This window comes from Xenopus laevis, chromosome 1L (assembly GCF_017654675.1).
Source record: "Xenopus laevis strain J_2021 chromosome 1L, Xenopus_laevis_v10.1, whole genome shotgun sequence".
In the NCBI taxonomy this organism is placed as follows: domain Eukaryota; kingdom Metazoa; phylum Chordata; class Amphibia; order Anura; family Pipidae; genus Xenopus; species Xenopus laevis.
In genome coordinates, this window is record NC_054371.1 from 17,899,931 (window position 1) to 17,924,545 (window position 24,615).

The 24,615-nt window shown below is 39.8% G+C and overlaps 2 gene segments (V, D, J or C); both read left to right on the plus strand.

Annotated features, from left to right (window-relative positions):
- The window catches only part of LOC108697575, a 321,745-nt gene that overhangs the window by 215,563 nt on the left and 81,567 nt on the right, over window positions 1–24,615 (plus strand).
- On the plus strand, window positions 22,531–23,400 carry LOC108719508. The segment is given in 2 exon segments: window positions 22,531–22,713; window positions 22,838–23,400. Coding segments are annotated over 2 exon segments (387 nt in total).

The window sequence follows — 24,615 nt, forward strand, 5'->3', positions numbered from 1 at the left end:
AAGATATACATACAATTGCCTGGGCTGACCATGTTCCAAATAGAATTCCACCTGAAGTCATCGCCTTCTTACCAGAGATTCAGTTCATAGAGACTCAATGAATTGCTGACCTGAGACTATAGAAAAGAAATATATATACACACAACTTCATTATTACTATACAAATAATGAGGACTCCAATGACACTATCTGCACGTTGTGGGAAGCCCTCATGGCAGTGCTCAGCGTTTCTTAAGTTGTGATAACTTTATTTCATAATAAGCAGCTTACCCAATTGGCTCTGCTAGGAAATAAAGTAGTTTAAAATTATTAACTATTATATTTTTTAAAGTAAAGTACACCTAATTGATCAGATTGAAAGCTGAATACATATATACAGTAACTTTACTAAAAGCAACTTTAAATTCCACCACCTGAGGAGTGGATTAATAGAACACACACTCTGGTTAGGAATTGAGCAGCTATTATTTTGATGTTTATACAGGGCATTGATGTGACAATGGGAACCAGAAAGAAAACTAAATCCTTTCCAAATGTGTATTGTGTTGCCCCTTATGGTTAGTCCACAGTATATGATATGTTATAGCTCTGTTCTTTAACAGTTAATACAAATAATATAAATAATAGTGGAAAACAATAATATATCTTGTCAGCTCACTGTGTCTGTGGGGTTGGTTGGTGTTTTGCATAGAGACATTGTGTGGCTAAACTGCAGCTGCTATAAAAGTGCCAGTGTCCCTGTGCCATATTAATGATCTGTATGTGTCACAGTGCATAGATAGAGACATGTCTTATCCCACTTATCTACTGCTGCTGCTGCTACTGGGGATCCTCCTGATCTTTAGCCAAGGTGAGTGTAGCCTCCATGTATCTTATGTTTCCTTTAGTTAAAATTATAAGAAAGTTCAGAAATAAATATTGGTGTAATATAAAGGTAGATATTTATGATATGTTCTTCTCACTTCCAATCCTCAGGTTCCTATGGGCATATTGTACTGACTCAGTCTCCAGATTCTGTCTCTGTGTCACCAGGAGAAACTGTCACCCTCACATGTAAAGCCAGTAGCAGTGTTACAATTGGCTCTACCAGCTATCTCCACTGGTACCAACAGAAATCAGGGCAGGCACCAAAGCTGCTGATCTATTGGGCAAACACCCGACACACAGGGACCCCAGAGCGGATCAGCGGCAGTGGGTCTGGAACTGATTTCACTCTTACAATCAGCAGAATGGAAGCAGAAGATGCAGCAGATTATTACTGTCAGCAGTATAGGAGCGACCCTCTCACACAGTGATACAGAGCTGAACAAAAACCTCCTTCCTCTTTCTATAGAAGCTTCAGTTACACATACTGTATAACATCTTACTGAGATATCAGACTTCTTACTCTGCTGCCCTCCTGGCTAAGGGGTTGATGGTAATTATTGAGAAACCAATTTATTTTACCGCGTGTGGGTGCTCCTATGGGCTCTGGGAGCCCCCTGATTAATTTCTCTTCTATAGTAAAGATGGGGAAGTATTGAGCAGTGAATGGGTTTCAACATTTACATTTAGAGGCACATTTATCAAAGGTCAAATTTCAAATTCATGTGAGTCTTTTTTAACTCTAATACATTTGAATATACTCAAAATTTGTTTGGGGTTATTAAATAAAAAAAAAAAATTGAATTTAATAAAAAAAATTATATATCTAAAATCGCACAAATTTTGCCGACTTGAAAACTGTAATCAAATTCGAATCAAATTTGACTAAACTTGATTTGAGTTTTTACTTGAATGTCAGGAAGGCTAGTAGCATGTCCAAATGGGTCCCTGAACCTCTGCCACTGACTTCTACATGAACTCTGCAATTTTTAGGTGGTGAATAGTCAAATTCGAATTTTTAAACGGCAAGAGTTTGATAAATCTCAAAATTTTGATTAGAATTAAAATTCAAATCGAGTTTGGATAATTCACAATTCCAATTTGAGTGTTTTGACCATTGAAAAAAAAATTGAAAATTCGAATTTTCAATTCAACTCTTAATAAATCTGCCCGTCATACTTATGTATTTATTAAACATCCCTGTACTTCCCCAAGGGTCTTTGCAATGCCAGTTAAGTGCAATCAAAGCACATTGTAAAATTTGAGTAAACATTTCTTCATAAGGGAAATATTATGAAATCAAATAAACTGCCACATTAAGAACCAACTTTGACTGTTAGTAATTTGGATGTTACTGTTGCAGGATATGTACTGACATGCAGGTCATTTTGAGAAACATGATTGGCTGAGGCAAGTGCTGTGGAGCAGTCATGGTGTCAAGGGACATTTCTCCATCTGTATGTACTGGTGTGTATCTGTCATGCTTGTTTGTCACTTCTGCTGTCAGTTCATAAAGTGAATAAGACTTTTACTGTTCCTGCTTGAGCAGTGAGGAGTGCTAATTGCACCCATTTGTGTATACAGAGCACTTGTGTCCAGGGCAATGGCTCTGCACGCTCTGAATGTGTTTTTGGGGATGCCCCTTTTGCACCATTACAGCACACTGGTTGGGGGTTATTTATTAAAGTCCGAATGCAAGTTTTTTTTTCTATGAAATCTGAATTTTTGTGAAAAAAAAGATTTTTGTGATTTATTATACTCTGAAGATGGAAAAAGAATATGAAAATCAGACCTGCTGAGGTTGTATATAAGTCAATGGAAGAAGTTCCGAAGATATCCTGATCTGCACTGGGTTTTGTGCAAAAATCCGAAGATTTAGTCATTTTGGCCAAAAATCTGAAAATTGCCGATCTCCCAGTCAGCTTACAGAGGAGCCAGAAGATGGATGCGTGGAACTTCGCTGGAAGAATCTGCGCCAAGGGGTAAGTATGGAGTATGGGGTACTTCTCCAGGGGGGTAGTTAGCCTGGGGGGAGGAGGGAGGGAGGTCTACCTGGGGTGAGGGGTACGGGGTTTTTTCCCCACAGGTTGATTTCTCCTTAAATGAACCCTTATCGGAGTATGTAAACCATTTGCTACTACATACTGCAAAGTCTGAGGGACATTGATTGTATAAATAAAATTCAGAATGTAGTTTGGAAGTCATCATATATGTGGATGTATTTTCGTTATATTCCTCCATTGATCAGGATTGGGGGCAGGCCTGGACTGGGAGTAAAAATAGGCCCTGCCATTCCAAGTACATAGAGGCCCAAACAGTCCCCTACCAGCCCAAACAGCCCCCTACCATACCACTATATGGTACCTTTCTATTGAACCATACAGCAGCCCCTCTGGCATTTGCCAGAACCCACAGATTGCCAGTCCGGGCCTGATTGGGGGAATCTGCAATTCGTTTTTGGTTGGAATACTTTGGATTATATGTTGATGTGCAAAATGAATTTATGATTCAGGCTTTATATTACCATTTGAGTACTGACTACTTTATGTTTAATGGTCCCTTTTACCTCTAGAAGAGACGGGCTGTGATGGGGGTGCGGTTTGCACCCTCATATTCAAGTACGGGGATACTAATCTATTTCACAAACATGCAATTAGTTATTTTCGTTATATAGATGATCTGATTTTTATTTGAGAGGGTGATAATACTTCAGTTGAGGAATTTGTCCATTATTGTAACAATACAGGCTGGGGTTTCTCTTTCACTAATGAGACGAGCTCCAATGAAATATCCTTTTTTGGACATTAAATTTACATCCAACGTTGAAATGATGGTACGGATCTGTACCGGAAACACATTACTCAGAACACTGTGCTCCATGTGAATAATAGTCATCCCACGCATGTTCTACGGGGTGTTCCCATTTAGTCAGTTTTTAAGATTGCGCAGAATCTTTACCACATGGGAGTCCATCAATCATCAGGCCATGTCACTATGGTATCGTTTCCAACAAAGGGAGATAATAAAATTGTGTATGATAGAGCTGTGGGTGCTAACTGTAGGGATCTTTTGGAAAGTAAAGGTAATCATAATACACTTTCTTGTGCTGGACAGTTGAGATCAGAACTTCGGTTTTTCCTGTATTATCACTACATATTGCAGGGATTGATATTTACAGAGAGCAGTACAAAAACATTGGAGTGTTTTAAGGCAAGATCCTGTTTTGAAAACCATTTTACCCTCTCAACCGGGTTTCACTTTTAAAGGACAAGGAAAGCCTTTAACTACATTCCTACACTACAATAACTAAAAAAATTTTTAAAATCTCACCTATCTCCTGTAGCGCTGTGTTGAACTTACCTCTCTCTTTCCATATTCGCCGCCGCCATGTTCTGCTCAGTGACGTGATAAAGATGGTGCCTGTGAGCTGAAGGAGCATGCGCCAGAACAATTGTGGGGGTGAGCGATGCTTTCAGTCTGAAATTGTGCTCACAAATAGTGTTATATGCCCATGCGCTGCCACCTAGTATGATCTACTGTGCAGACACTTCAGTCTTGGTCTTGCTGCAGGATTGATTTATGTGAATTCTTATTCATTAGCATTTTTTTTTTTACAAAAGCGATTCTGATCACACAAACGGCAGGAGAATGAGCAGGCTTAAAAGGCAGTATCAGACCAGCAGAGGTATACCTCTTATACAAATGATATTCTTAATTGGCCTTTCCTTGTCCGTTAAGAAAGGAAAAAGCCTTGGTTCTTATTTGTCCCCTAGTTTATTTTTGGACTGTAAATATACAGATTGTTCTTATTAGCTGGATGTGAAGGGTTGTTATAGGTGTGGCAGGTCACATTGTCATGTCTGTAGTTTTATTAAAACCAACCAAGGAATTTGTCACCAGAAATACTCCTAGGCGGTACAAGATTGGATTTTATGCTATTTGTAGTACAAGTCGGGTTATCTATATAATTACCTGTATTTGTGGAATTCAATATATTGGCAAAACTAATAGACCAGTCAGAAAACATATATCAGAACATATGAACTGTGTCTCTAGGGGGGGCAAGAGTTCTGCTGTTGCAAAATATCTGATTGAACAACATGAAGGCAGACTTTGTGTTTCCTTCCAAATAATAAACAGGGTGGTACCTGGAGTTAGGAAAGGTGATTTAGAAATGTCCCTTTTAAGGAGGGAAGTGTTTTGGATTTTACTTTGGGTACAATTACACCCAGGGGATCTAAAAAAAGATCATTTGATGTTATTCATGAAATGCATATCAGCCTGTAATATATTTCATTATTAAGCTGCTTATTACGGCTCTTTAGTTGAGAAATTAGGTCTCTTAGCTAGTATATTAAAAGATTATGTGATTGTGACTTTTTATTGTTCTCATTAGATTGTTAGTAATTGATTTTATATGTGTTGCTATATAAGTGTATTGTCAGCAGGGGGCGCACTGGCTTCTGATGAGGTGACTAGTGCAGTCACGAAACACGTTAAACTGTGCTCTCCTCTGCCTGTATCTACTGCATATTTCCTTTCAGCTCAATGTTTTCTCTAATAATGCTGCTGTGCATTCACTAATTGAATATTTGTATCTCAAATAAACTCATTCAGAGTTTTTCATCTGTTTGTTGTTGGCAACACAGTCATGTGAAAACAACACAATGTAAGTAGTTGTAGTAGACTGTAAGCTCCCATGTGAAGGGACTGATGTGTTTGATGATCATCCTATAGAAGGCACTGTTGGTTCTTTATAAATAAAGAATAATAAACAAAAATTAATAATGAAAACAGCTAGGAGAAATACATGTAAAGTTAATATTTCCCGCTATATAAATTTACTTCACTGCAATATATTGGGTGCCCACAAGATGGCATTGTGTAACAAACTAAATGTGTGAAAAGTATGGCATTGTATTATGACAGTTACAGTAATTAAAAGGGGAAAAACTATTTTGAAAAGTAATAGTAATAAACACAGGTTTATAGGTAGTGGAAAAAAATAATTGAAACACACTGGGGCTCATTTATAAACTTTGGGCAGGGCAGATTGGTTCGCACAGTGAATATATTTGCCCTGCACATGGTTACATTTATAAAGCTGAATAAGAGTGTGCAAACAGAATTGCAATTTTTTTTCAGACTGCGAATGTCTATAAGAGCTTTTTAAATATGGCAAAAATTCCAAATTGTGACTATTCTGTGCACACTCACACATTTGAATTACGACACCACTTTGATGGTGGAAAAAATATTTGCAAAACAGTTTTCCAAATAGCAAATTTAAGTTACTGACAATGATATTTCCGTGCACAACAACCTCGCACTGTGAGCGCACTCACGCAAATACCCGTCTCATTTGCGAAAATGTATTCTCAATGTGAATTCACAAAAACCGGAAAGACGGCTTTTAGCGTTCAGGAAAAAACATGGGCAATACAACCATTTGCGAACAAATACACACTGCATGAACTTTATAAATGACCCCCACTGTTTTAAAGGTCCTGAACTCTTTTTGCAAAATTAAACAGATTTATTTTGTTGTGGTTGATACTACACAGGACAAATTCAGCAGTGAGGGCATCAATCCTTCCAACACTGAGCATCAGGCTTCCTTACTTTTTGGGAAACAGGTTATTGGAATTACAGGGATGACTGTTCCCCTACTGCCAGTCTAGAAGTGACTTATGCTTTTAAAAGTTTAACTGTAGAGATACTAGACCACACATGTGTGCCATGCTGAATAATGAGAGACCTCTGTCTCTAATCGGCACTGAGTGATGCACAAATGTACAATAGATCAGAAGTGACTTATCTACTCAAAGAGGAAAAAGTAAAGATGGGGACAAGAAGCTGCGAGACTTTGGAAGAACAATATGCCCCTTCCAGAAGGAAAAGCACTTTAATTCATTATGGGAGATCCAACATGGTGGCAGGACAAAGATTGTTCCCGCAGACCCTTGACTCAGACAGCAGTGAATGTCTCTAATCGGCACTGAGTGATGCACAAATGCACAATAGACCAGAAGTGGCTTATCTACTCAAAGGAGAAAATGTTAAGATGGGGAGTGAGGGGGTTCTGAGAGGGGGACTGTATTACCAGGGCCAGAACTAGGGGTAGGCAGAGTAGGTTAATGCCTAGGGTGCAAAACTTTGGGGGCGCTAGGCACGTATCTTGCACTGCTGCCTACCCCCTGTCTGGTCATCACCTTCTTAGCAGAGATTCAGTTCATAGAGACTCAATGAATTGCTCATCTGAGACTATAGAAAAGTAATATATATATATACACAACATCATAATTACTTTACAAATAATGAGGGCTCCAATGACTCTACACATTGTGGGAAGCCCTCATGGCAGTGCTCAGAGTTTCTTAAGGTTTGTGGTAAAGGACATAGGGAACAGGGACAACAAGGCAGGATACAGGCAAGGAAATTCTCTTTACCACTTAACAACCCCAACAACAGAAAAGTGAGTCTTGGAGCTGAGTCTGACTAAAGTCCTGAAGCATTTTCTTCTTCTCTCTGCACAGGAGAGAAAGGCAATTTAAGCTTAACAATGACCTCGGTAGGAGGTGGATCTCTGAAATTAGGAACAGTTATCATATTCTCCATCCTCCCTAAGTGACACTTTCCCCCATCAATGTCTTGGCTCAGCCCAGAGCCCTCCTTCAGACCATTAGGGTTTAACTCACCTAAAGAGTCCATCTTTACTGGTGCATCTGGGGTCTTATCCTGGGTATCCTCAGGGGTGCTTTGCCAATGAGGCAAGTTGAGGCTGTCGCCTCAGGCGGCAGCGCCCCACTAGGTACCAGGGGCAGCAAAAATGCTGCTCCTGGTAATTTAAGAGTGAATTTCCAGGGGAGGGGGGGGCAGCAGCAACTGCTGCTGCCTCAGGCAGCGGAGGGTCCAGGATGCCCCTGGGTATCCTTCACCTCGGTTGGGGAAGGGTCTGTCTTGAGAACGCGGGTCACAACCGTCTCCTCTGTATCGGGGCTTCTCCCCCTGGTGAAGTGGATAGCCGTAATCACATGCACAGGAGTCACAGTCATGGATATACCTACCTCTCAACTGGCATCGCTCCCTGGAAGAATTTGGATTAATTCACTTGTGGAAGCCGCAGACTCAAGCACTTCCGGCACACTCTCAAGTTTACTCTCCTCCTCTATGGGGAGAGTCGGGGACAGTTCCAATCTGGGGGCTAAAGCCACTGACACCCCTGAAACATCCTCAAGCCTAAGCTCCACCAACAATTTTGGTGGCGGTATAGCAAACTCTGCTGGCTCTTCCTGACGACTGACCGCTTCACTTTCAGAGGAGAGCGGGGTGTGTAACAACTCTGAAGCTACAGTCACTGGCACATTGGTAGGGCCAAGTTCTGCCGCCAAATCCAGTGGTAACAATTCGATCACCGAAATAATAGCAAGCAGAGGGGCCTCCTCTAATTCAACTGTGGCCTCACATTGCGGGATAGACGGGGTAAACAAATGTGCGGGGGCCGCAGCTGCTAACACCCCTGGAGCACTTTCTATCTCCTGGTACACTAGGGCTCGTGTTCCACTCACCACACCTTCGAGAGTTTCTCTCCAAGGGGAGCTGATCAGCATGGTGAAAGGGCCCCATCCACAGTTGGGCTCTGCATGGCGAGCAAGCTTCATCCAGATCCTCCAAGACCTCATGTGTCCCCATCTTGAGTCTCACGGTACTGTATGGTGCAAGGTTTGCGCTGGCAGCAACTCCTTCTTGGGCTCCCCCTGGTGGAACATTTTCAACAGGAGAATGTTAATGCATTGTGTTAACACTGGGGGCTTAGACAACAGGTTTATTAAAGGCAATGCACACATCTCAGCCTCCATTACGAAGGCACTCTAATCCACATCTACACATGGGAGCGGATTCATTACACAACCCTCATCTCCCTTGTCAGCTAGGGAGAGGGAAATTGCGGTTCTAGGAGTGCTCTCCTCTTCTAGTAACTCTACCGAGCTCTTAGGCTCAAGCGGTAGCTCAGCGCCATGGACCTCAGATTCCCCCGAGCAGTCCATGCTGTCTGTGGTTTCTATTAACCCTGTACTCTCCAATCTTGGAGCACAGGCAGTCACAGCTTCAGTGCTCTCCTCCTTTGGGGGGGGCTGATTTGACAAACTTGGATAGATGCAGGGGCAGCCCTCCTCAAGAACTCCCATGGGGTACACAGTAGAGGGCCACATATCCTCACACGGCACATCAGGGACCTGATATAGGAACCAAACATTTCCTTTGGTTTCTAAGGGTACCTTTGTAATATAATGAAACCCATCAGATGCATCAGAGAGTGGTTCACAATATTTATTGGACACAGTTCAGGTATGCAATCAACCACAAAAGCCCGCCACGGGTTAAGGCTCTCTCTACAAGCCAAGGCATATACTTCCTCAGGGGTTATCAGAGCTGGGATAACCAAGGGGGTGTGGCTGACTACTTTAACCTCGGCAGCCTGACGCTTTTCCTTTGTCTGCGGGAGTACTTCCAGCCTAGGGTAGATGAGGGGACAGCCCTCTGAGGGCAGGCCCAGAAGGAAAATTCTACAGAGTCCTGAATTATCACTTAGTTCCTTGGGTACTCTATAAAGTAAGCTGGAATATCCATTCTCTCCGGAGGGTCTCCTAGCAACCAGCAAAGTATCCTTTAGTCTTAACTTAATGGGCCCTGCACTGTAGTCTAGGGGTACCCAATCAATGACAACATCATTTTGAGGGTTAATATTCTCACTTGCAGCCCACTCAAACACCTCCTCCTGGGTTAATGTGGCCTTTGTAGCTGATTTTAAGCAGTGGGGCTTCTCTGGTTTAGTCAGTACAACAGGGCATTTGTTCTGCACCTTCCTTTGACTTTTGGCTCTCTGTGATAAGTGACCCACTGAGCCCGGACAACTACCCGCACTTTGTGCCCCTGACAATGGTGCAGGATCTGAGTAAATTACTGGGCATCCAGAATAGTGAACATTCACTGGAAAAACAGCATAGGGGCTGTGTCCTCATTTACCACCACAGGGACCCAGTACAGTAATGTGGACCATAATGTGTCACACTAGGCTGTGTGCGGTGTTACAGGTTAACCCTTACAAGTCCCACGTTGGGCGCCAAAATGTATCGCTATGGTAAAATGAGTGGCACCGTCTCTACTAAAAGCTTACTTTCAATTATATTTGTGCTCTGGATGACATCTTTCTCTCAAGGTGTAAGCCCTCGCAACGGTGTGGAGGCAGGGTGTAGTGCAACTGTCACAAAGTGCTATGCACAATAATTGGGCGCCAGTGGTTCTTTATGCTTAACCAGAGAACCAGCAACATAGGATAGCATATACTCACAGCATATACTCACAGAACCTTAGAACAGTGTAGTCCCTGCAGGCAAGGGAACACACAGTGAAGCAGCAATTGAAGGTACACCCAGCTTTCAGCCTTAAGTGGAACCCAGGGGAATCGCTACATCCCTATGTCTGTACACTTACCTACTTCTGGGCAATTAGTATCCAGGATCTTAATCCCTCTGATGCTCCTTGTTGGAGCCTTGGGCTGCTCAACTAAATAACCTGTCTGTCAGGGGGTTTTATACTTTAACACAGTGCCATCTAGCGTCCACTGTGAGAACTACAGGGGTTACATAAGCACAAGGTCCCCATCAGGACCCGCTTAGGTGTCCATATTACTAGGGATATGCCTGTCAATAATGTGTAAGGGTGTCTACATTTTTTACATCCCTACACATATTAAGCTCCACTGAAGCAGGGAATGATGATATATTTGGATATAATAAGGATGCAGATTTAGTTTAGAATTCAGATGATTCCCAAAACTTTTTGTGGAAGTTGGATTTACTCTGTGGAGCCCAAGATAAAGTTAAGTATAAAGTAAAGATAAAGATAAAGTTCTGAATGTATTATTTTTATTGATCACAAAACTGAATATGGAAATTAGGGCTCATATTTAGCTCAGTAAATGACCAAATCTATGTTGGAGGAGTAGGAATCATCCACATTTCAAAATATATGGCTGCAGTGCTTTGCTAATTTAAAGCTTAACAGAGGGGATGACGGACACAACCTTGGAACACTCCTACATTAAGGGGAGCAGGTAAGAGAAACGTAATAAAAAAAGTACCAAGGTCCACCTTAAAGGGTTGGTTCGACTTTCAGTTAAATTTTAGTATGTTACAGAATTATCAATTTTAAGCAACTTTTCAACTTTTCAATTCTTTCCAGCCTTGTAAATGGGTGTTACTATACCCAATTTAACACAAATGCTCTGCAAGGCTACAAATGTATTGTTATTGTTACTTTTTATTACTCCTCCTTCTATTAAGGCCTCTCTTATTCATATTCCAGTCTCTTATTCAAATCAATGCATGGTTACTAGGGTAATTTTGACTCTAGCAACCAGATTGCTGAAATTGCAAACTGGAGAGCTGCAGAATAAAAAGCTAAATAACTAAAAAACCACAAATAATAAAAAATGAAAACCAATTGCAAATTGTCTCCGAATATCCCTCTCTACATCATACTAAAATTTAACTCAACAGTGACCAACCCCTTTAATTATATATAGTATTTATGGTACATTATAATGAATACCAAGGGGATGAAGAATTTATATTAATAAGGGTTCCATGTATTGTATAGTTCTGAGCTTACCGGTTATGTTAAAGATCACAAGACCACCCAGCTGTTATGACTTTATTTCATAATAAGCAGCTTACCCAATTGGCTCTGGGAAATAAAGTAGTTTAAAATTATCAACTATTATATTTTTAAAAGAAAAGTACAAATAGAGGCAGATTTATCAAGGGTTCGAATTTCGAGTTCATGGGTTCTTTTAAACTCCCATAAACTCCCATAAACTCCCATGAACTCAAAATTCAACCAATTGCAATTTATTAAAAAAAAATCTAATTTGTCCAACTCGGGTGAATAGGATTGACCCGAAAATTCGAATCAAATTGGAATCTAATTTGAATCTAATTTGATTCGAGTTTTTTCTCCGAAGAAAAATCAGAATGTCAGGAAGGCTGCAAACAACTCCAAATTGATCCCTGGACATTTTCCGTAGGCTAAAACAGCAATTCAGCAGATTTAAGGTGGCGAATAGTTGAATTCAAGTTCTTAAAGGGCCAGTGTATGATAAATTTTGAAAATTACATTCGAATTTTAAAAAAAAACTTGAATCAAATTTGAACAATTTGACAGTTTTGTCCATAAAAAAATGTAAGCCTTTGAATTCAAAATTCGAATAAATCTTCGAAATAAATCTGCCCCCTAATGGATCAGATTGAAAGCTGAATATATATACACTTACTGAAAGCAACTTTAAATTCCACCACTTTTCTGGTTAGAAATTGAGCAGCTATTATTTTGCTGTTTATACAGGGCAATGATGTAACAATGGGAACCAGAAAGAAAAGTAAATCTTTTCCAACTGTGAATTTGTGTTGCCCCTTATGGTTAGTCAACATTAGATCATATGTTATACCTCAGTTCTTTAACAGTTAATAGAAATAATATAAATAATAGTGGAATATAATAATAAAGCTTGTCAGCTAATCACTAGTGAAGGCAGTAAGCACATCTTACTCACTGTGTCTGTGGGGTTGGTTGGTGTTTTGCATAGAGACATTGTGTGGCTAAACTGCAGCTGCTATAAAAGTGCCAGTGTCCCTGTGCCATATTAATGGTCTGTATGTGTCACAGTGCATAGATAGAGACATGTCTTATCCCACTTATCTACTGCTGCTGGGGATCCTCCTGATCTTTAGCCCAGGTGAGTGTAGCCTCCATGTATCCTATGTATCCTTTAGTGAAAATTATAATAGAGATAAAAAAAAATATTGGTGTAATATAAAGTTAAATATTTGATATTTTCTTCTCACTTACAATTCTCAGGTTCCTATGGGCAGATTGTACTGACTCTGTCTCCAGATTATGTCTCTGTGTCACCAGGAGAAACTGTCACCATCACATGTAAAGCCAGTAGCAGCACCAGTTACATAGCCTGGTACCAACAGAAATCAGGGCAGGCACCAAAGCTGCTGATCTATAGGGCAAGCACCCGACACACAGGGACCCCAGAGCGGATCAGCGGCAGTGGGTCTGGAACTGATAACTCTCTTACAATCAGCAGAATGGAAGCAGAAGATGCAGCAGATTATTTCTGTCAGTTTCATGGTGGTTCCCTCTCACACAGTGATACAGAGCTGAACAAAAACCTTCCTCTTTCTATATAAGCTTCAGTTACACATATAACATGGATCATGTGACATATCAGACTTCTTACTCTGCTGCCCTCCTGGCTAAGGGGTTGATGTTAATTATTGAGAAACCAATTTATTTTACCTCATGTTTGAGCTCCTGTGGGCTCTGGGAGCCCCCTGATTAATTTCTCTACTATAGTAAAGATGGGGAAGTATTGAGCAGTGAATGGGTTTCAAAAACACTTAGGGGCCAATTCACCAAGCTTGAGTGAAGGATTCGAAGCAAAAAAACTTCGAATTTCGAGTAGTTTTTTGTGCTCCTCGACTATCGAATTGGCTTAAATTCGCCTGAGTAGAATGATTCGAATAGATCAAGCGCAAAAACGCTGCGACTATTCGCCATTCGATAGTCGAAGTACTGAATTGAGCGCAAAAACGCTGCGACTATTCGCCCATTCGATAGTCGAAGTACTGTCTCTTTTAAAAATACTTTGACTGCCTACTTCGCCACCTAAAACCTACCGAATTGCTTTAAAAGCCTATGGGAAAGTCCCATAGGCTTGTTTTCCATGTTTTTGATCGAATAAAAAGGCATTCGATCGAATGAAAATCCTTCGAGCGAATATTCGATCGAGCGCCTATTCGCCTGGCGAATATTCGCCAATTCGACTATTCGCCAATGCGTAAATTTTCCCGAATTGCCTATTCAATTCTATTCCCCAGTCCACTTTCGAGGGATTTAACCCCTCGAAATTCGACCCTTGATGAATTTGCCCCTTACACTTAGAGGCACATTTATCAGAGGTCAGATTTTGAATTCATGTGAGTTTTTTTTTTTTACTTGAAATTCGATAGGGCGGTTATTTAATAAAAAAATCGAATATCTAACACTCCCACAAATTTTACAGACTTAAAAACTCTAATCAAATTTGACTAAACTCAGCATTACAGTACACTGGTTGGGAGTTATTTATTAAAGTCCAAATGCCAAAAAAAACTTGAAAAATTCGATTTTAATTTTAAATTTTTTGTGATTTATTACACCCTTAGGATGGAAAAAGTCTCACTCTGAAAATCCGCCATCTCAGACGAAAATCCACCATCTCAGACCTGCCAAGGTTGTAAATAAGTCAATGGCAGAAGTCCTGAATATATTCTGATCTGCAATGGGTTTCATGCAAAAATTCGAAGATTTAGTCCTTTCCAGATGAAAATTCAAAAAAATTTGATTTTTTTCGGACAGAAGATCCGAAAAATTTGTACAATTCGAATTTTCAGACAATTTTTATGGGTTTTTTCCAGAATTGGATTTTTTTGGGAAAATGTATTGATAAATAAGGAGAAAAAACCCATGCAGATTTAGTCAGAGTAGTTTTCAAAAAATAAAGAGATAAATTTAGACTTTGATTAATGAGCCTCCCCATGTTGTATTCTGAGCAAGGCACAACTATACTCAGTTATTACTCTTCAGGGCCGATTCACTAACTTCGAGTGAAAGATTCGAAGTAAAAAAACTTCGAATTTCGAAGGTTTTTTTTGGGCTACTTCGACCATCGAATGGGCTACTTCGACCACGACTACGACTTCGAATCGAAGGATTCGGAGAAAAAATCGTTTGACCATTCGACCATTCGATAGTCGAAGTACTGTCTCTTTAAAAAAAACTTCGACCCCGTAGTTCGGCATCTAAAAGCTACCGAAGGTCCCCATAGGCTTGGCTAACTTTTTTTGACTGAAGGATATTCCTTCAATCGTTGGATTTGAATCCTTCGAATCGAACAATTCGAAGCATTTAATCGTTCGATCGAACTATCTGCGCTAAATCCTTCGACTTCGATATTCGAAGTCAAAGGATTTCAATTCCTAGTCGAATATCGAGGGTTAATTAACCCTCGATATTCGACCCTTAGTGAATCAGCCCCTTCGTGTAACAAACTGTACCATAGGTGTCTTACATATGGAGTGTTTTGTCCATTAATGCCTTCAGATGGAGAACAGTGCTGGACAAAATGCCTCCATGTATGTCACTGACACTGCTGCATTTAAATTCACTGAATGTTGTGGTTCTCACTAAAGTTCTGCATAATAGGAACACAGTTTTGAATTGTGTCCCCAGCCCACATATCAGAGTTCTGATTTTTTTTTAAAAAAAAGTTTTATTGGGTAAGCAAGATATAACATTTTTCCATTGAAGGACTATAACACAAACTTATACAGCTTAGACTAGAGAGATAGGTGTCCTAGAAGAATTTGATGATGGAGAATACACCTAAGCTGTTATTAGAACTAAGTAAGAAAACAAAATTAAAACAAAAAATATTAACCTAATAATGCTCAGCTAATCTTGAAAGTTGAACAAGAAAGATAAAATTAAGGATATGCTGGAACATATAAGTGACTAAAAACACATCACAAATGTAAATAAACATTTTAAAAGATTTACAATCTACAATTATAAATGTAGCAGTCCAAGTGAACGGAGTTTGTTAGTAGAGTCAAAAAAGTCCCAATATAACGACCAATTATTAATGAAATCTTGTTTAAAGGACCAGTAACATCAAAAAAAAATGTTCAAAAATTCGTTAGAGCACAACAAAAAATGAACACAGAGACAAATGAAACTTTTAAATAGCAAAGACTTTATTAAGAAATAACTTACAGAAAATCCACTTCCTGTCCTCTTCAGAAACGGCGAAAAGGCGACCATCCACACTGCAGCAATCAATTTCTTCTCCCTGGATATTCACTGACATCCTCCTCTCGTTGTGTCCAACAGCAGCTGGTTTGTTCCTGTGCTGGCGGCGATGAACTGACAGCAGCGAGTCCTCTCGCTTCCTTTCCACTGGCCTGGCCGTCTACAGTCTCCCAACGGCACACTTGTTCCTGCACTTTCACTGTGCATCGGCTTCCCTGCTCCGCTCTCCTCACCTCCCTCTCCGTCTCCCCTCCTCCCCAAGCTGCTGCCTTATCTCCCCTTTGATTTATCTCCCCTTTGATTTCAAGAAACAATAAAACCATGTTTTACACGTTTAATTTACCTTTAGGCGCAAAGCACTGGGGTAGGAGCGAAAAAATCGCTACCTCGCTGGGAAGGCTGTGGGGGTCTAGTGGTCTAAGCTCTCTGTCTCTCGCTTCTGTGCACTTTTCATCCGTTACCCTTCCCTTCTACCTTCTGACATAACGCTGCAGCCCGAGAGTATATAATAAATAGCCGGTCAGAGACTCCCCCTTTGCAGGCACAGTGAGAGGGCGACACTTTGGAAGTATGAGAAACAGATGAGAAAAGAATGTTCGCTAGAAGCACACCGAACGTTATTTATTAATCCCTGGGATAAGGTTTGCATGAATAATAAGAGAGGTTTTATTGTTTCTTGAAATCAAAGGGGAGATAAATCAAAGGGGAGATAAGGCAGCAGCTTGGGGAGGAGGGGAGACGGAGAGGGAGGTGAGGAGAGCGGAGCAGGGAAGCCGATGCACAGTGAAAGTGCAGGAACAAGTGTGCCGTTGGGAGACTGTAGACGGCCAGGCCAGTGGAAGGGAAGCGAGAGGACTCGCTGCTGTCAGTTCATCGCCGCCAGCACAGGAACAAACCAGCTGCTGTTGGACACAACGAGAGGAGGATGTCAGTGAATATCCAGGGAGAAGAAATCGATTGCTGCAGTGTGGATGGTCGCCTTTTCGCCGTTTCTGAAGAGGACAGGAAGTGGATTTTCTGTAAGTTATTTCTTAATAAAGTCTTTGCTATTTAAAAGTTTCATTTGTCTCTGTGTTCATTTTTTGTTGTGCTCTAACGAATTTTTGAACATTTTTTTTTGATGTTACTGGTCCTTTAAGGTGAGGGTCAGCAGTCTTAATCCTTATCGCTTCTTGCCATCATAAGTGATTTAAGAGGGACAAGATATCCTTTATTGAAGGTGTAGATACAGATAACCAGTTTAAGAATAACAATTTCTTTGTAGCTGCTGTCAACAATGTAATAACGTTGTTAAGATTATTGAATAAAGATTTTGGTTGTGGCTTCAAAGATGAATCAGGATAATTCAGGTGTAGTAATGCCCAAACTGGGTTTAATTTGATATGGAGGTTAAGTTTGTGGTTCAGAAACTTTTCTAGGGCGAGCCAGACTTTATGGATTTCAGGGCAGCTCCACAAGTAATGAAACAAGTCAACATTTAATTGAGTACATTTAGGACAAAAGGATTGGGAGCATGAACCTGAAAACTTTTTGAACATTTTCCCATACCCCAAATGGACCATTTTAAAATGTTGAACTCTCCAATTTTCAGATGTAAAGTTCAAATTATACTTACAAATGGATTGAGAAAGTTGGTTTGGTGAGGTTTCTGTTTGTAAATAACCCGACCATTTATCCGCCACTTTAGCAAGAGGGTGATTTTCTTTACCTGATGATGGCCATAGTTTTTGAGAAATAAAATGTATGTTCAATGGATAGAATTTCTCTATGAATTTATTTATTGAGTCGGCTAGCCAGTGTTTCTGGAGGGCAAGTGACTCTCTATTTGGAAATCTCAGCAAACCACTCTTGATAATCATGTATATGAAGTGATCACATGACTTTAGGTTATTTTGACTCTTAAAATCACTCCAACTAATTAAATTGCCATTTGTGGGGTCCACTACATCTTTGATCATAAAAGGTGGATATTTACTTCTGAATGGGAGGAACCAAGGATATCCCGATCTTGATTTTTTCCAAAGAAGTTCTAAAGGCATAAATGGGGTTTGCATATGGTTAAAGCCATGACTTGAGAAGAGAAATTTCCACGTGAATAGCGAGTCTCTGAATAGAGGATCTTTTTTGAAATCTGAAGGAATCTCACTCCATTTGTAATGAAGAATATGCACTATATTGGAATGATTTTCTTGAGTTATTTCTAATTTAGGGTTTATATATCTATCTCCACCTGACACCCATTCGACTAGATAACGGGTTATAGAAGCTAGATTAAATACCCTGAAGTTCGGAACTCCTAACCCCCCCAAATCGTAGGGGCAACGTAATTTGTAAAGGGAAATTTTAGGTTTCTTATTCCCCCAGATAAAGTTAGTCAGCGAGGAATCAAGCTTTTTGATATCTGAGTGCTTTATGAGGAGTGGTAAAATCAGAGTTCTGCTGCAACAATTTGTTTTTATGATCAAATGACACTGACAGACATGGGCGTCCACAGAAAATTTTCAATGGGGGACAAGGAAGAAAACATATTAGAATTTATTTACTTTAATTACTTGTCCCCATATTTTGGTTTCAACACAAACCTAACAAAAGCTTTTCTATAAATATATAAAGTAGTAAGTGTTACACACGTATACCATTGCCATTCTATTAGTGACACAAACTCATTGTTTGCCAGGACAACACTTGGTATTTTCTGCTTTCTTAGCACAATTACTAACGAGTATATGTAGAATGTTAATCCCTCTAGAGTCCTAGTTACAGCTGGATACATACAGTGACACCTCCATTTTACATACCCTCATTTTAAGTTTTTCCATATTTTATACCATTTTTTGTTCCCTTAATGAACCCTTATTTGAGTATGTAGACCGTTTGCTACTACCTATGGTGTTTAGGTTGACAAGTTATCTGAGGGATAGCATTGATTGTATCAATAAAATTCAGAATGTAGTTTGGAAGTCATCTTTAGTGATGGGCGAATTCATTCGCCAGGCGCGAATTTGCGGCGAATTTGCGCGTTTCGCCGCCAGCGAATAAATTCGCGAAACGCCCGCGCCAAAAGACGGGCGCTGGGATCAAAAACGGGCGCCGGCGTCGAAAAAAACGGGCGTCTGCGTCAAAAACGGGCGCCGGCGTCAAAAACGAGACGCCGGTGCTTTTTCGTGAATTTTTCGCAGAATTTTACGGCGAAGCGAAACGGCCCAAATTCGCCCATCACTAGTCATCTTATATGTGGGTAACCTTGGATGTATATTTGTTATATTCCTCCATTGATCAGGATCGGGGGTATCTGCAATTTGTTTTTGGTTGCAATACTTTGGATTATATGTTCATGTTCAAAATGAATTTATGATTCAGGTTTTATATTACCTTTTGAGTACTGACTACTTTATGTTTAATAGTCTCTTTTACCTCCAGAAGAGATGGGCTGCACTTTCTAGTGCTGGAGAATTCAGATCAGTCGCTAACCTTTCCGCGTATTATAACTACTTATTACAGGGATTTCCCATATTTACAGAGAGCAGTACAAAAACATTGAAGTGTTTTAAAGCAAGATCCTGTTTTGAAAAACATTTTACCCTCTCAACGGGGGAGAACCAGTTTCTGTAGTTAATAGTTACTTTATTAGAAAATTCACAACATGTTTCGGATCAGGTGATTCTTCCTCAGGTGCTCATATACACAGTGTACATAACCCAAGTCCCTTTTAAAATTAACAAAATAAAGTCAGAGCAGAGGGTAGTCTCCTACCTGCTGTGCAATATCAACGTAATTTGTTCAAAGTGTTCAAAAAGTCCTTAGATGCTGTAAAATAAAAGTTTTAATCAGTTTTACAAGAAATGTTTATAGCTCTGTGTATCATTAAGTCCGAGTGGCTCAAGGGTATTCAAAGTATCTATCCACTTAGCTTCTTGCTGGAGCAGCAACTTATTTCTATCACCCCCTCTACTTGGTAATAGGACTTGCAATCTCAAGCTGGCACTGTTATGTTTGTTATCAAGAAAGTGTTGGCCCACCGGTGTGTGCATTTTTGTTTTCTTCAGATTATAGTTAGTTATTGATCTTTTATGCTCATTAATCCTTATTCTTACTTTCCTGGATGTTTGGCCCACCTACATTTTGCCGCATGGGCATCTGAAAGAACTGTAAATAGGAGGGGATTTTAATAGTATTTGGTCTCAGGAACTGGACAGTTACATTATTACATTAGCAGATTATAAGGGAACAGATCTTGAAGAGATATTAATTATTCATGAGATCTCACAGCCAAATTGAAATACGGAGATAGAACATTCAAATTCCCAACAATATACTTTTTAGGGATGCACCGAATCCACTTTTTTGGATTCGGCCGAACCCCCCAATCCTTTGTGAAAGATTCGGTTCCGAATATCGAACCGAATCCGAACCCTAATTTGCATACGCAAATTAAGGGTTGGAAGGGGGAAACTTTTTTTACTTCCTTTTTTCTGACAAAGAGTCATGCAATTTCCCTCCCCGCCCCTAATTTGCATATGCAAATTAGGATTAGGATTCGGATTGGCCGGGCAGAAGGATTCGGCCGAATCTGAATCCTGCTGAAAAAGGCCAAATCCTCAGATTCGGGACATCCCTAATACTTTTTATTCATATCCTCACCAAACACAAGCAAGAATTAATGCTTTTTTGCATTGAAATGGATGAATAGGCACGCACTCCTGCGACACCAGGTTGGATACAATTTCTATCTTTATTCCATAGGTTAAAATTTCCTAACACGTTTCGTATATAGAGATACGTAATCATAGGCACACTGCCATTGCCTTTCTTTAAAATCATCAAATTAAAAAAAATAACAGTTATAGAAAATAAATGAAGGCTTCACCCTATGATCAGACTTTAGCTAAAGTCAAATATTTGAAACACAAACTACTCAAGAGTAGTGATGAGTGAATATGTCCCGTTTTGCGGAAAAATTTTGCGAAACTGGCGTTTTTTTTTTAATGGCATCTTTTTTTGTCCTCGTGTCTAAAGTCAATGGGCTTTTTTTTATGGTGACTTTTTTGTCCTGATGCATTAAAGTCAATGGGGTTTTTTCTTATGTGTGTTTTTTCGCAATGAATTTTCACCACGGTTTTGCGAAAAAATTAGCACATGGCGAAATTCAGAATTTTGCCACGAATCCGTGGCTGGTGAATAAATTTGCTCATCACTACTCTGGATAAAATGATTGAGCTGGACAAAACAAAAATATTATGTTCTAGCAAATCACATACAATATTAGCACAAAAGCCTAAAACACAATGGGGCCCATTCATAAAAGTAGAACAGAATGATTTGCAGAAAGAACATAATTGCCCGGCATGTGTTTATGTTTATAAAGCTGAATAAGATCTTAAGAGTTATTAAGAGCTTTTAAAATATGACATAATTGCAAATTGTGAATATTTATGAGCACACGAGGCACACAAGCACTCACAGCAGGGAGTTCCTAAATAAGATACAGTATACAAGCAGGATGGACTATCTTACAGCATTAAGAAAAGGTGGAATAGAGAGTTTTGATACACATTTTTTTTACGAACACTTGAAAGTTGATCCAAAGGTACTTTTACATTTTGACAATATCTTGGTCAGTCTCCCCACCCCCCTGTATTCCTTGTTCTTCTTTTCCTTTATTTTTTCTGTTTTTATTTAATGTCGTTTCTAAGGGGGCAAATTCACTAACCTGCGGAAATTCACCAGTGACGGATTTGCTCACATCGCCACACTTTGCCAGGCGAAAATTCACCAGGACACTGCTAATTCACTAAAATGCAAAGTTACGTCCAGGGCAACGAACGATGGCGAAGTTTCGCTAGCGTTTGTTAATTTGCATACGGCGGGAAGTTCAATTTCAATGGACGTATATGTTGCAGCCAATACATTACATTACACCAGTCCAGGGAAGCTTAATAAAATAAAAGTTGTTATATTTAATTGCCCTACACATGAGCCCAGTGTATAGTTTATGTGTCATATGTAAGGAAATGTAGGGGGGAAGCCGGGTACCCTAAAAAAATGTACGATCTTTTGCAGCCTATCACCCTGAAAAATGAAAAGTCACCAGCGTTTTTTGGAATTTTTTTTGAGGAAGTCCTATCTACTCTATTGCACTTCACCTGGTCTGAGCTGGAGAAGGCAAGTCTGGCACAAGAGGCAACGTTCAGTAAAATCCGCATCTTAGTGAATTTGCGTAATTAATTCATTCGAAAATTAGCTTGGCGTTAAAGTGTGAAGTACCACTACAGTCTATCTCATTCACTAGCGAATTTACGCCTGCGCCCATTAGTAAATCGGTGAAGTCCCGAAATTATATCACGCTGGCGAATTTTCGCTAATGTTAGTCACTTCACCCTTTAGTAAATTCCCCCGAAGGTTATGTGGCTTTGGACACAAGAACAAGGGACAACAAGGCAGGATACAGGCAAGGAAATTCTCTCCACAGTGGGGACAGGAACTTCAGATGGGGAAAGATTTACAAAATAACCCTTATTTGTAAGAAAAGGTACAACGTTTGCTCAGGTGTAATAATCCATTTTTATCACTTATAGGATAAAAATGTTTAACTCTTGGTAAACTAGTGATAAATGTCTATTTAATGTGTAAGAGTTAAGGATTCTTTGATGACATAGTCCTGCAAGTCGTGAAACACATTTAGATTTTCATTATTTTCTTTGGGTGCAACCAACACTCTTTATAGACAGTCAGTGATGTGAGAGGGATGTTGGTTGGTGTTTTGCATAGAGACATTGTGTGGCTAAACTGCAGCTGCTATAAAAGTGCCAGTGTCCCTGTGCCATATTAATGATCTGTATGTGTCACAGTGCATAGATAGAGACATGTCTTATCCCACTTATCTACTGCTGCTGCTGCTACTGGGGATCCTCCTGATCTTTATCCAAGGTAAACGTAGCCTTCGTGTATCTTATGTATCATTTAGTTAAAATTATAACAGAGTTCAGAAAAAATATTGGTGTAATGTAAAGGTAGATATTTATGATATGTTCTTCTCACTTCCAATCCTCAGGTTCCTATGGGCATATTGTACTGACTCAGTCTCCAGATTATGTCTCTGTGTCACCAGGAGAAACTGTCACCCTCACATGTAAAGCCAGTAGCAGTGTTATTGACGACAATAGAGACAATTGGTTGGCCTGGTTCCAACAGAAATCAGGGCAGGCACCAAAGCTGCTGATCTATAAGGCAAACAAGCGACACACAGGGACCCCAGAGCGGATCAGCGGCAGTGGGACTGGAACTGATTTCACTCTTACAATCAGCAGAATGGAAGCTGAAGATGCAGCAGATTATTACTGTCAGTTTCATGGTGGTTCCCCTCTCACACAGTGATACAGAGCTGAACAAAAACCTTCCTCTTTCTATAGAAGCTTCAGTTACACATATAACATGGATCATACTGAGATATCAGACTTCTTACTCTGCTGCCCTCCTGGCTAAGGGGTTGATGCTAATTATTGAGAAACCAATTTATTTAACCACATGTTTGAGCCCCTGTGGGCTCTGAGAGACCCCTGATTAATTTCTCTCCTATAGTAAAGAGCAGTGAATGGGTTTCAACACTTACACTTAGAGGCACATTTATCAAAGGACGAATTTTGAATTCATGTTTTTTTTAACTTAAATATTCTTGAAATTCGATAGGGGGTTATTTAATAAGAAAAATGGGATATCTAAAACTTTACAAATTTTACGACTAGAAAAACTCCAAATCGAATTCGAATCAAATTAGACTGAACTCGATTCGAGTTTTTTTCTCTGAAAAAAACGCGAATGTCAGGAAGGCCAGTAAAATTATCTAATTGGTCCCTGGACCTCTCCCCACTGACTTATACCTGAACTCGGCAGGTTTTAGATGGAAAATAGTCTAATCCGAATTTTTAATGGTCTAGAGTTTGATACACCTCAAAATTCAAATTTGAATTACAATTCTAATCAAAATAAATAATAACGTACCAGTACATTATAACGTACCAGTACACTATATTCAGATATAGAAGAATTGTGCTTAAAAAAAAGTAGTGTTTCAGGCTCATTTATTGTATATTTCTGAAAAAACCCTAATAATCCCTCCCTTCTCTTCCACTTCCTGCTCCCTGAATAACCAGGCTGTGCAGGGGAGACGGCGGCTCTCAGCTCACTGCACTGTAGGACAGGAACCAATCAGCAGCTAGCAAGACCTGATAGGGAACTGAAGCCTGTCTGTGCTTGTGTGACTGCAGGCCTGTGATTGGCTGTCCCCCTCCTACTGTGCTTTTGTCAGGGACCGTTAGGACACACCCACCCCTCATTTGAAACAGGGACATGGACCAGTAGGAGCTCTAATAAACGGGCTATTTTTAGAGATAATATAAAATTTTTAGCACCATGTAAAAGCAACACCATACATTTCACCATAAAAGACTCATAATTGCCTAGGGTTTTTCATTTATCCTATATGTCTCCTTTAATAGTTTAATTTCAATTGCTTTTTTAAACAGAAATGTGTCTCTTCTAATGCAGAGAGTACAAAAGCATTATCTCCACTAATGATGTGCCCCCCAACCTTCACTAATTTGAAGAAATGTATATAAAGCAGACAGAAACCCAATGGTATTTCTAAAAGAACTGTTGGATTGGATATCAACTTTAGACACAAAAACAATGTAATAGGAGGGGACTTTAATATTATTTGGTCGCAGGAGATAGACAGAGTTACATCATCACATTATCAGAGACCAGATCTTAAAGAAATAAATTACTCATGAGATCTCACAACCAAATAGATGTACAGAGATAGAACATTCA